This window comes from Poecilia reticulata, chromosome 11 (assembly GCF_904066995.2).
Source record: "Poecilia reticulata chromosome 11, P_reticulata-male-v2, whole genome shotgun sequence".
Taxonomy (NCBI): Eukaryota; Metazoa; Chordata; class Actinopteri; order Cyprinodontiformes; family Poeciliidae; genus Poecilia; species Poecilia reticulata.
Window position 1 is genome coordinate 5,787,463 of NC_088840.1, and position 13,774 is coordinate 5,801,236.

The 13,774-nt window shown below is 40.6% G+C and overlaps 1 protein-coding gene across 1 annotated transcript; it reads right to left on the reverse strand.

Annotated features, from left to right (window-relative positions):
• Positions 1 to 815: 815 nt before the first annotated feature.
• On the reverse strand, positions 816 to 3,629 carry marcksl1b (MARCKS-like 1b). Its single transcript, XM_008421405.2, has 2 exons — positions 3,326 to 3,629; positions 816 to 2,325 (listed from the first exon to the last, which is right to left on the reverse strand). The coding sequence occupies exons 1-2, from the start codon at positions 3,401 to 3,403 to the stop codon at positions 1,759 to 1,761; spliced, it is 645 nt and encodes a 214-aa protein (XP_008419627.1). The 5' UTR covers positions 3,404 to 3,629; the 3' UTR covers positions 816 to 1,758.
• Positions 3,630 to 13,774: the final 10,145 nt, after the last annotated feature.

Sequence of the window (13,774 nt, forward strand, 5' to 3'; positions counted from 1 at the left end):
GAATTTTTGTTGAAATTTCAAAACATTTTAAATGAAAATCTGGTCTACTGAGCCAGAAAACTCAAATATATGTTATTTGATCTTTCAGCAAGATTAAAGTAATAAAAAAAAAAAATGGCAACAAAAAGTTCAGCCAACAGGAGATAAACCTTGGCACTGGTGTTTTTGTGATAATTATTTCTAAAAGTGAGATCTTTCTTCCAACACTGAGTAAATGTCACCAAAACGAACATTGATTTTTTTTTTAGATATCAGTGTGAGATTATGCTCAAGGTATATTTATTTTAAGATTTTTTTTTTTTTACACGTCTTTTCCAGTGGTTCCGATAAATGTAGCCTGTATATTAAATGTTAAATTTTGGTCAAAGCATGCAACCGAGGTCAAATTTAGTCAAGTTGTGGTCACGTTTTTAGACAGAAGCGTCAAGACAATTAGGGCTGCAATTAACAATTATTTTAGTAATTGATTTTTTTTTTACAATTGGATAAAAAATGTCCAATTCTGCAGGCTTTAATAATACCCATTTATCCAATTAACAGTAGGATTGATTAATAGGAGTTTTCGATAATCTATGAATCACGATGAATCTGATTAATCATACTTAATCAGATTCATCATTTCAGTCCAAAATATGATTATATACTACTTCTTCCAAGCAAATTGGTCTCAACTCAACTTCATGGTAGAAAAGGATCTTGGTAAAGACTAGGTGGAAAATTAGAACATTATACATCGACAGAAACCGAATCCTGTCTGATCGTGGGAACTATATGAACCGTAGTGCAAGGTGAAAATAACTGTACAGACACGTGAACAGGCAGGTACCCAACATTTATTTACCATTATCAACTTTACAATAAAACCAGTAACATCTGTCAACATTAGCAAAATAAAGAACAGAAATCAATCCAACGTATTTACAGAGACAAAGCAGATTCAGGCTCACACACGACAGATAAACAACTCTGCATCATATCAAACCGCAACAGTGAACATAGCAAGCTTAAGTGTTCTTTTTTTTTTTTTCTTCTTCTTCTTTCATAGTACGGTAAAAATCAAAACTGTCTATTTTCTTTTCTTTTTAACAAACGAGACATAGCTTCTCTGAAACTTTAAGATGGTTCTCTATAATACACCACAAAATACTTCAAATTTGGGTTAAAATATAGGAATGTAAAAAGTTGACGAGTCTCTTTAATTTTCTGATTTCACATTTTTTTGTTGTTTTTTTTTTTTTCCTTTTTGTTTTTTTTTTCTTCTATTTAACAGTCATTTCAAGTGGTGGTGGTGTCCTAGTATCGTTTTTAGCTTCATTCCTTCAGCTTAGGAGGCATCTTCAGCTGTGGTTGTTTTGAGGAAAAGACGCCTCGGCTCCATCTTTCTCCGTCCGTCCATCTTTCATTCACCCCAATCGCGGCTCCACTTCGCGTTCCGGCCCGGTTAAATCCAGTTCTCCGCACGGCGACCGACCCGCTTCCTAAAAAAACAGAAACAACCCAGTCCAACGTCCAGATGTCGAGCTGTAACCAGGGAGGTGATCTAGTGAATCTAGTCTGTCGTCTTGTTATCATGACGAAAAGTGGCACGTCGAAGGAGTCTTTCACATACATGTGTATATATTTACATATACATATATCCATATACATATGTGTACATATACACATATATATAAATATATATATATATATACTCTTAAATTTTTCTTTCTCTCTCTTGGAAAAACAGTTCACCCAGTTCATCGTGAGCTCAACGTACAATCACTCTTTCTTTTCAGAGGGGGCGGGGGTCGAGTTGCTCTCCTCTGTGGGTTTGGCGGCCTCGGGGGCCGGAGCGGCTGCCTCCTTGGCCTCCTCCTTGGGTGCCTCCTCCTTGGCCGCCCCCTCCTCCGCCTTCGGAGCCTCGGCCGCGGCGGGAGCCTCCTCCTTCGCCTCCTCCTTCTTCTCCTCTGTGGGAGCAGTGGTGGTGGCGGCAGCGGCTCCGTTTTCAGCCGGCTTCTCCTCAGAGGCGGCGGCCGGAGCAGCGGCGTCGGTGGCGGCGGCCTCCTCCTTCACAGCCTCGCTCTTCTTGCTCTTCTTCAGGTTCAGCTTAATGTTGAAGGACTTCTTCAGGGAGAACTTCTTCTTCTTCTTCTTGGGGGTCTCCTTGGCAGCGGCCTCGCCTTGAGGCTTGGCGGCCTCCCCATCTGCGGCGGGCGCCGGTTCGATGGCGTCGCCTCCTGCCCCGGCTTCGGGCTCCTTGGCTGCCTCGGCCGAACCATTGGTGGCGGCGGCGTCCCCGTCAGGCTTAGTGGAGACATCACCGTTGGTTTTCACGTGTCCGTTCTCCTAACGATGACAAGATGATAAAGGGGGAATCAGAATTATTATTATTTTTTCCACAAGTGATATCTCTTCAATTTGAAAGAAAACAAATAATAAAAAATAGCTCTTTGTCATATTTTTTACTCTCATTAATAAACCACCATGCCTGGCTGCGAGGCGACGCCTTGCAGTACTCTATTCTGACGATAGGCGGCGGCAGCGCATCACAAACCAGACAGTCGACTGTACCAGACAGACAGACAGTGGCTCAACAAAGACAAGGCTGCGTCTCCTCAGAGAAAATATGAAAACACATGTACTGCTTTTATGCTCATTTTTATCCAGAATTTTTAAAAAAATCATATATAAAAGAAAATGAATAATTAAAAAAAATACAAGAACCAACCAAACGTCGGCAGAACCGTTGGTGGTGTCAATTTTTTTTTTCTCTTAATTTATTTAAGCAGGTGAACCTGTATAATTAACATTCATAGTAAAGTCATAACTATAGTAAAGTGCTAAAGGGTACACCGAATGTGACTCATAGGTTGAATATATCAAGGAAAGTCCCATTCAAATAAATAGTCGGCTCGGTTTTACCAGGGAGGAGTAGTAGACTGTCTACGTGCATCCAGGCTCCCCCACCCCCTCCCCTTTAAGCCTGACTGACTGTATCCAACACGTTAATGGAGATAGGGGGGGGGGGGGTCGCATTTGTCTTCATTTACAAATAAACACAGACTAACCTCAAAACCCGAACAGTCAAATCTACGCTATTGCAAGCATAAAAGCAAACATTTTACGATAATTTGGTAGTTTTTGGGGTGAAGATGCCAGACAGCAAAAAGCTCCCCGCCCCCAACCTGTCCTGCCCAAAACGACAGAACTTCGACCAAAAAAAAAGAAAAGAAGAACAAACAGGTGATTTTATGAGAGAAATTCAACTTCTATCCACGCGCACAGATGTTTCGTGGTGGGGAAAAAAGGCAAAAAAAGTGAATAGTAGTAAGCTGTGAGTGGCTACCTGTCCGTTGGTTTTGACAGCTGCAGCATCAGCGGCAGCAGCGTTCGCCTCCGCGGCAGTGGATGTCTGGGATCCCATTGTCTTCGATGAGTTCGGGTGTCTTCTAAAGCAAATTAAAAAGAAAAACTAAAAAAGTCGACTTAATATTAATCCAGTCCCAGGGCGAGTTATGTATCCAGCGGTTAGTTGACGAAAAGTGTTGTTTTGTTGTTGTTTTTTTCTCCTAATATCAGCGACGTCCCCTCCGTCGTTGAAGTGTGCTGTCTTATCACCCCGGTGGAGAGAGACCCTCTAAATTCACAGCTCGCCGAACGCATCGGTTCAACATACAACAGGCACGAGGCCCCGCCCATGGCGAGGCTTAACGCCAATCGAGCCAATCACTGTTCTAGTAAGGAGGGACGTCAAGAGAGCCTGACCAATCAGTTAAGACTACTTTTATTTCCCCCCACCCCGCTACAGGACCCCCAGCAATGAAATCAATTAGTGTTTTTTTATTATTACTATTACTCAAATAATAATAATAATAATAATAATAATAATAATAATAATAATAATAATAAATATAAGAAAAATAACATGCTAAAAAATGTATGACTGTCATAATTTTAGTTTCCTTACATTTTAGCAGCTGTTTGATTTTCTTACAGGAATCTGACTTGCTCCTGTATTTTAAATTTGTTGTTTCTTATGTCATTTTCTTCACCTTCCTTCAGCTATTGTTCAGCAAGACACTGAATAACCCTTTATGTGATTGGTGGTGCACAAATAAGTTACCCTTGCCTTGTTTGGCTTTCATGATTCACTTTCTTTTTCCTTGATCATCATTGTTGTTTATAATATGCTAATACATATATCAAAGCTTTCCACTCCAGCAGTATAATAAACACAGCATACATAAAAAGAATTGAAATCTAAAAATAAGCAATTTACTGTCAGCGGAGGCAAACTCAGCATTTTCATAGGAGAGTAGTCTAAACTTAAATTTTTGATTGAAGTTGTATTGCTGGTTAACTGAGGGAGCTTCTGCTCAAAGGTCATTAGCGGCGATAAGCTTATGCGCAATAAATAACTCTTTTTTGTCTTGATTTATATCCACTTCAGTTGGTTACGTGGGCTAAGGCTAACAGTTATTTCAAGAGGGACTAGCACTTCTTTAATTGTTAGGTTCTCCACTCTTAAAAGTGCTTTACAGTAGAAAATCATTTACAGTAGAAACAGAGGTTGGAGGTGTTGCGGCACCAATGATTGTCCTGTGTGAAACATGTACTTAAAAATGCAAATGATAAGTTTTTTTCAATCAAAACAATTGCCTAATTTTAAAGAAAGGAAAAGAGTAAAATTCAAAGGTAGCTTAGATCAACACTATTTCTCTGTTTTTCACACCATCTTATGTAGTTATTCTGACTGGAATCGTTTGACACATTCAGGGTTCCACACAGGAATATAATTAGTGGTGCACCACCTTCAAAACCTCCATTTCTCCTATAAACAATCTTCAGTGTTTGTGTAGTTAACTGCCCAATGCTAATTTAGAAATGACTTAAAGGCTCATAAAGTCACTTTGTAATGGAGTACTATAACATTTTTGAACATGGAGATATTTGAGAAGGAAACAGTAAACTTAGCAGCCATTAGCGTCAGCCTCCAGGACCAACACATCAAGCTTAGAAAATCTTGAGCTATTCCTTTAAAGACACATTTTCTCTTTCCCTGCACTGTGATACGTTTCTTTCTGTCTTTCTTTTTTAAAGGTGTTACATAACACACAGCACTTTAACTGTTTCACTTTTCATTAACCCATAAGCAAGAAAATGGTTTTGTCTCTTTTGGTTTTGGCATCACTGAACGTGCTCACATCTTTAATTTCAGTTTGACTCAGCAGATCGTGAGGATTCCAGTAAATTCTCTTATGACGCGTTTCTGGAAACGCTTGCAGTCAGAGTCAACGACGGCTCACAACGCGTCCGACACCGAGTCAGACTGACCATGAGCAAAGAGCGAGATCGCATGGCATGGAAATCATCGACTATAAGTGAACAAAATCCACCATGAGACCAGCGGACAAAAACATCTGACACAAGACATGGATTGTAATTGTGTGTTCAGGTGAAAAGTTCAACTGGAACAGAGGGATTTTCTCTCCAAACACAAGCTGAAGGCCACCAGAAGGACGAGATGAACCGCAAAACTGACCTCCGTTTGTCTAGCAGTACAGTGTATAGATTGTCCACTGTTGCTACATGCTACATTCAGGACATGCTACATGCTACAAGTCAATGAGTCAACGCAATCTGCTGGGTTGCCTTGGGCCAGCGGTGTCCACACGTTTTGCCATGAGGACCATAATAGTTAAGTTAGAAGCACATGGAGCCACAACAAAATTTGTTTTACATTTATAAAACAAACTTTTTGTACCCTTTTAAATTGTGTCTGTTCAATAATAAACTTAAATACATATAAATTTTTTTTAAATCAACAGAATAGTAGGATTTTTATATATATAAAAAGGGTAGTAAATTAATATTAGGGCTACGCTAAAAATAGTAAAAACATGAGAATAAAATCATAATATTACAAGAATAAAGTAGAAATAATACACAAAGGAAAGTCATATAATATCAGTATTCTTGTAATGTTACGAATTTATTCTCATATTAGGACTTTTTATATTGTTATTTTGACTTTATTATTGTAAGACTTTATTCTTTGAATTTTATGACCTTATTCTCATTATTACAATTTTATTCTTGTAACATTATGATTTAATTCTCATTACAATTTTGTATTGTTATTACAACAAATTCTCATATTATTAGGACTTTATCCTCTTAAAATTATTACTTTATTCTTGTAATTTTATTATGACACCAATACTCCACCGAGCCACAGTTTCAAATTTTTTTTGCAATTAACTATTTCCTTATTCAGATATCCTTATAAACAGAAATATATTTGTTATCTAAGATATTTATCTGTTTTAAAAAAAGAACATTTGCCCTAATAGATGGAAAAAGTGAACATCTCTGTCAACAAGGTGTGCTAGAACAAGAAATGAGGTCGAGGAGCCGCCCAAAATCCTGCAGAGGGCCCCAAAAGGCCCCCTGGCCGCACTTTGGACACCCCAGTCTTAGACAGAAAACTTTTCAACCTAATTTGAAAACTGAACTTAATGCAGTGTTCAAACAAATTTGAATGTACGTATGATTGGATTTAAATAGCTTTTCTTTCTTCTTTAGATCACCTGTTGTGAATTGAAATCCAAATAAATTGACCTGAACAGAGCCTAACCTATTGCCCGATGTTGTGTCCAGACTCTGGGAATGGGAACACTTCCGAGGTCCGACGGAGGCTCAGGCTGCGCGTTGGGGCCGAGAGCGTGTCACGCTGTCTCCATGACTGGACGTGTTGTTTGTCTCCCTCTTGTCAACAACATACCAGCAGCAAAATATGTCAATCTGATGATCACGCACATTCCATCTGATCACTTCCATCCAAACATGTCGTTCGACACGACCCGCCGAGGCTCCAAGGCCCCCTCAGTTGACTGCAGGAGAAGACCTCAGTGTTTCAGTGCCACAAATTGATATTCACTGCAACCAATCAGCCTAATTGATTTTGCGAGACCGTGGAGGAGCAATGTGCCATTTCAGCAGCCGGTCCCAACGCTCGGCTTTCAGGTGGCTTCCTACGCTTGATGTGACGCAGATTACAGACAAAGGTGCCGTTCTTTAGTGCAATTATGAAAAAAAAAATTTGCAAGAAAAAAAACCAAACTGGGTTATAGGTTATAGTGTGGTTAGGTCAAAAATGCAAGGCAGGGCAAGTCACACTTTTAGCACTGCTATATGTACAAGATTATTGCAAAAGTTCATGTGACCATAGCTGACTTCTGCAATAAGAAAACTCTTTTCTGTGTAAGTTTTTATTTTTCTGGTAAAAAAAAAGAAGGAAAAAAAAGCATTTCGGAAGTTGATTTGTTGTAGAACTGTTAGATTTTCCAAATCTGCTCTATGATGGCATACACAGACACACACAGTCACAAACCAAAATGTAGATTCTGTAGGTAGTTTGGAATTCAAGCACACCATGCTCCCCCGTCATGCTTACCTCTGTTTGAAAAATAGAAAAAGGATTACAGGTCTCATTGCAACACTGGTTAATTTGGTCACACCTGGTCTCATAACACTGGAATCAACCTAACATAACCCATAGCCCCAGGATTTCTCTGGGGCTCTGGCCTGATGATGTCATCATTGACATCATCAGGATATAAATGGACGGATTTCTCGGTTGGGTTCAGTTCCTGACTTCCAGTTTCTGGTGATTAAGTGGCAGATGACAGGACTCCGAGGGGAAGTCGTCGTCCGAGTCAGCTGTGGGTGCATTCTGTCACTTCAGTGCACAAAATTCAACTACTGTGTGAAAGGTAGTAAAAGGGGAGTTTGACCCCTTTTACTCTGCCTGCCTTAGATAAAAGCCATTGGACCAAACTGCCTTCAAAGGCAGGCTAACCTGTAAACGGAATCCACCTGTACGTAATTTATAAACCTCAGCCATATCAGGCCTATTGTGACTCTGGGGGAGCTGGAGAGACCTGTAGCTCAGGTGAAAGACATGTTTGGCAAGTTAAATATTAGCCGAGAAGAAGCCAAAGGCTGAAAGAAACCCTGCGGTTTTACTCAAATCATACAGGGATCACAGCAAACGTGCAGACAAAGTGCTCTATTCAAAACAGATCAAAACTAGCTTGGAAAAAAAATCTGTCCTTTGTTCTACGCTTTGCTTCGTAAAGATGGTCCGGACCCTCAGCTGTTGAGAAACGATTGCTTCCTGGAGGCGTGGAAGTTTTAATCGATTGGATCTGATTTTACCTCAGCTAACATTTGGTCGTGACGTATGTGGCGTGTTAGCTTGATTGTGTAGGAAACTACGCTATGAAGCTAACCGGAAATTGCGTATGCTATAAATAATAGTATGTAGAATAAAACATTTTAAACATTCCCCTTGTTTCAACTTTAATTGGCCAAAATTTGGAAGTGTGGCCAACACGGGCTGAATAGCTCCTTTCACTTCCTTTGCTGTCATTGCCAAACTACAACTCTATAATTACAATTCTAAAACAGCTCAGAAACTCAACATCACTGTTCACAACTCCTCCTTCTGTTCACCGATTGGCCCAGATGAAATACATCCTGAGAAATCCAGCTCAATTGGACAAATCCCAGGCGAAACTCTGAAGAGAGATAAGAATAGAGCGGAATTGCCAGGTAAGACCAAAACTGAACTTATATCCAAAAGAAAATCTGTGGCCCAACATGGAAACTGATGTCATCCCAATATTTTCCTGTTACATAAAGTCCTCAAAAGAACGCAATAGAAGTTCATGGTTTCAACATGACAAACTCCGGAAGAACTTGAGGGTTATGAGTCACTTTGGGAGCCACCGTCATGCAATGATATAGAAGATGAAAAAGAAGAGTTACTAAAGTCTGCTCCTAATCATCCGCATTAGGGGGACAGTGTTGTTTGCAGACGTGGCTGCATGCAGGGTGCTTCAAACATGGTCTTCCTATAATCTCTCCTTCTCTGATTCCTTGTGGTTTACCCTCACCTCACTGCAGTCACATGGCGGAGACCGTCTCTGCTCACTCAAAAATCACGCTGTATCTATTGAGCTGGCCATGCAAATGTCATAATAATGTGTCTTCTGTGCGCTCAGGAATGCCAGGCACGCAGGGCCCTCCCGTCTCCTCAAGCCATCTTCTGCTGTGAATGGGCTTCTTCACAACGCCTGAAGTAACCCAGGCCTGAGGGGGGGTTATGGAGCAGCTGGAGAGACGCCATCAGGGTTAACTTCGTCTTATTTTTTTCTTTTACACTTGGATCAAATGCTCCTTTCTTCTTTTTCCCTGAAACTTTGAGCCTCTGTGTGATGCTAATGACGACGGTGCGGAGGACAGTGACGGGGCGCGGGCTCGTCGTCTTCTCGTCTCCTGTCATCACACTTGACACTTTTCTTCAGTGTAATGTGCGTCTGTGTGCTTAAGGGAAGCATTGTCATGGGACCAGTAAGTGTAAGGGTGGGGGGGAGAGGAGGAGGGCTTGAGGGGGTGAAAGGCACAAAGAACAACTCCTTCATATATAGTCATGGATCATTCAGAAGCACAAACATGCACAAAGCTTAAGGGCGTCAGCTGTGGCAGAGTTAATATAGATGCAGAAAAGAATGTGCGCACTGGAAAAAAAAAATCTTTTTGGTCTAGATTCTAGAGCAAACATCTCAGTACACTAGAAGTGAGACAAAACTAACTTACAAGTAAACTTTCAGCAAGGTGTAGGAGCTCGTTTCGTTACTTAAAACAATGTCCTACATCTGGCTGAAAAGTTACTTGTAAGTTAATTTCGTCTTATTCCAGGTGTACCGAGATGTTTGCACTAGAATCTACTTGGTAAGCGTTTGTGCTTTTGCAGTGGAGTGACAGAGGAGGGAGGGGGTCGATTGTTTAAAAGAGCCACAGCCCTTAAGACAGAAAGGAATAGACGATGGAGTCGGAGAGGTGGAGGGAGTTTCAGGATGTGAATAATAGTGATAGGTGTGGCAGGGGGAGAGTGATAAGAGGTCATCAAATAATCATTAAGAACCTCTCCCTGCCACATAGCAGCACAGTTGCACAACTTCAGGGGGTAAAGGTCCTCTGAATCACATAGTAAGGCTAAAAAAAAGTTACAAATGGGTCAGGACGAGAAGGAAAGACTTCTGAATCAGAGGTTTAGATTTGTGAATACAGCCCCCAATTACTTAAGTGAGCGGTTGGGAAAGTTTCAAAATGATTTTACCTTAATCAAGGTAAGATCGATTAAGGTACAAAGAGGTTTTGTACCTTCTTTGACGATTGATGACTTAAAAGTCAGTTTCAATAATCTACTCAATATCTGGTGTAAGAAGGGCCTCATTTCATTACGTGCTACTTCCTTTTGATATGCCTGAGCAAATCATTTCAAACCAGTCTAGTAAAACTGTTGCGCATGAGTGTTTTTTTTGTTTCATTTCTGATCAGTGTTGTCATCAACCATGGGGGTAAATAATCATGAAAATAGTCAAAATCTTGTGTACTTCCAGTGGTAGTTTCTGAAATGGGCGACATGGGCAACCGCCCAGGGCAGCATCTTGTGGGGTGGGAGGAGGGCACGTCTCCCCCACGACCAGTCCTGACGTTTGATAAACTGTTTTCCTGTAACAGTGAGTTATTTCTCCACCATTAACCCATTAGAGTACATGAGTTTGATTGCGAGGTGGAGCTCCAAAGAAGAATATTTATCATGGCTAAGGTAAAGCTAAGCATTAAACAGCAGCAGCTTGTGTTTTCTTTGACACCTTGTTCAATTTCTTGGCACTCATTTTAACATTTTATGTGCATTTAGGAAAAGTTCAGGGGACACACTCATTATAACGTGAGAGAATTTGGATGAAATCATGAAACAGCTTCGTTGTTGCTCCATAGTTTACGACAGAGTCCACTGTGCTTCAGATCAGCTATGAAAAATGAGAGTGGGAAAAGAGCCTTTAATTAAAGATCACAAAGGCAACACTGACCTTGTGTAAGTTTGTACCAACAGTTGGGAGACTTTTACAGAGGATTATTTAAGATCCTTTTCTACAACCCCCATGGTTTATTGTAGAAAAACAGTGAACATTATTTACCAACGAGAGGTCACTCTGATTTATTTAATCAGGGTTGATAACAGGGATCAGAAGCAAAATCAGTCTTTTGACAATATAATTCACAAAAACTCTGAGATTTGAGAATGTATAGAATTTTACATCTAAATAATTCCTTAAATGTGCCTACTCACCAAGGAAATAAACTTGCATGCTCTATAAGTACCCGGGTATCAGGTCTGTTGATGGACTGGGCAAACATCAATGGATGTACAAATTAGTCAAATGGCAAACTGACCCCAAACCACAAACCTCAGCTAAAGTGAAGTTAATCCCAGCTGAGGTTCATATGTTTGTTTCAAACCTTACAGAACAAAAAGAACACAAGAGTATTGCTTTGTTCACTTGATGGTCTTTGACATATGAAGTTAAGCAGGTAGAAATCAGTCCAACCAGGAATGATTAAACCAAAACAGAAAGAGAAAAAGGGGATTCCTGATGCCATCAGTAATGCACCTTGTTTTTTCGTGAACATTCAGACACCCTCCGGCCTTTCAGGGGAAATAACCTAACTTGCCACTACCCTTTTTTTTCTCTTTTTTTTTTTTATTGCTCTGGTGTGCCGACGTCAGAAAGGTAGTTTCCAATCAGCTAGTAGTGATGTGATGCATCAAAAGGTAAAGAAACTGAAACTATGATGTTACATTCACACAGGTAAGCATTCACCACAACAACAAAAGCTAATTTACTTGCCACTTCTTTAGGTCTCTTGTTTTGTATTTAGGTGCATAAAATAATTTGTAATTAAGACTGAAAAGTGACAATAACATTTCCATTAAATGTTAGAATAAAGTAGGCAGCTTGAGTCTTCCAACTCTGTCACAACCCACTTTCCTGTCTGACCACTATCAAATAAAGGCCACTAGAGCCAGAAAAAAACCTTTAAAAACGACAAAAACAAAAAAAAGGAGGCAATAATGAATGTGGGGCATACAATTTGTTGGGAACATCACATGTTCTAAAGGGCAAAAAACATCACTGGCCTTCTTGGTTTTTAAAACTTTACACCAAATGAAGAAACAAAACATTGTGGATTGGTTCTGTTTCACTACAGTCAAATGGGTTAAATGACAGACTTGACCATGGCCATCTTGGATGTGTTTCCATCTTAAATCTGCCAGCCAATACTGATCACTTTACCCACATACTTCTGTGAATGGAAGCTAGCAGTTTTGATGAGCTAGTTGGGGGCCTACCCCCATTTCATCTCCACCAGGGCAGCAACCGGGAACCTTTAATTTGCGCTCTTGCGACTGGTTGGACCAACTCTCAACCTTATCAGCTTGGTGATGCTTAAAAAACTGTTTGATCTGAACACCGTCTACTGGGCAACAAAAGAACGTGTACGCAGTCGTAAAAATGTACCTCTGCGCAGACTTGTTGAGTATGCATGGACCTAATCTAAGGGAAGTAGGCCTCAGTGTGCGGAGGCCTTGACCATTCATAAATCCAGTTATTTGTCTCTACTCAAGTTGGCGGATCAGAGCCGGAACAGCGTCCAGAAGACATCTCCGTCCTGGCTAGAAGTGTTTTGTGAACGGTGTTACTGTCTCCATTGTATGCTTTCTCCTAGTCACATCTACAGAAACATTTCTGCCTCTGGGTATCCTCCAGGTTCTCCCTGACCTTTGCCCTGACCCACTAACACCCTTTCATCGGGTGATCTCCAGGTTACCAACGCCTTCAGTTAATAGTTTTTTTCTCCACATCAGCTACTTCTCTTCAGCTATGCTTGATACCAACCCCACCCCTCTTTCCCGTTTCACCACTACTACACTTTTTGTCTTACCACAGTCAATGAAGCTTTATGTGGCGTTGAATGCCGAGCTGTGGTTGAGCTCCGTCTGCCAAAGGCTCCATTGTTTTCAGCTTTTTCTGTCTCTGGATGAGCATCACAAGTCGGACTGGACGAGCGAAACAAGCAGAACTGGGCGGGTATAGCGACAGTGGAGGAAGGAGAAGAAGAGGTGGAAGTGGAGTTAGCTTTCTTCTTTTTGCAAGCATCACTTTCCAAAATTGTGAATTTTTAGAACAAATAATTTACACCGACAGCTTTTCTGGATAGTTATCAATTTCTAATCGCAGCCGGCCTTTATTTCAGAAATTGTTTGCCTGCGACGATTTGCGGACAAGATAGCATATGGGTTACCATTTGAGCTGACAGATGTCAAAGCTGAGCAAATAGAGAGAAGTGGAAAAGAAAATAATAATGACGAGTAGCTGTGAGCTTTCTCTGTGACTGGGTGTCAGAGGGGTCAGATGTAGGGTTGTGGGGGGCGGATGAGGCTGGGGGCAAACAACAAAGAAGTATGGAAACAGGGGAGGTGGAGTGTGGGGCTGCGATAAATGTAAGTAGGTCACATTAACATGTTACTTAGTGTATAGCAGAGGGGGTAGTGTTTGGTGCTTTCCACTTACAATCCAAATATTGCTCCACATGGCGCAGCAATTTTTTTTTTTACTTTCGCTTTCTGTACACTCACGCTTACTCTGTCACTGCTGATTTCTGATCAGCGGTTAGCTCTCAGGGGATTTCCTGATAACACCGTACACATTAATCACAGTGTAAATATCACAAAAAAGTACAACAAAGCAAGAGAAACTTCCCATTTTTTTCTTTTATTTTGAAACAAATGCCTTTATTTTGAAATGAAACTTTTGCAGGGGAGGAAAATTTAGAAGATTTTGTATTAAATTAAACGATATTCTGGCATTTCCAGAGCTGA

Coding starts and splice junctions, on each gene's coding strand:
- marcksl1b (XM_008421405.2), bottom strand. CDS start 3,403: ATGGGATCCCAGACATCCACTGCCGCGGAGGCGAACGCTGCTGCCGCT. Junction 2,326..3,325: donor CTGTCAAAACCAACGGACAG/GTAGCCACTCAC, acceptor TGTCATCGTTAG/GAGAACGGACACGTGAAAAC.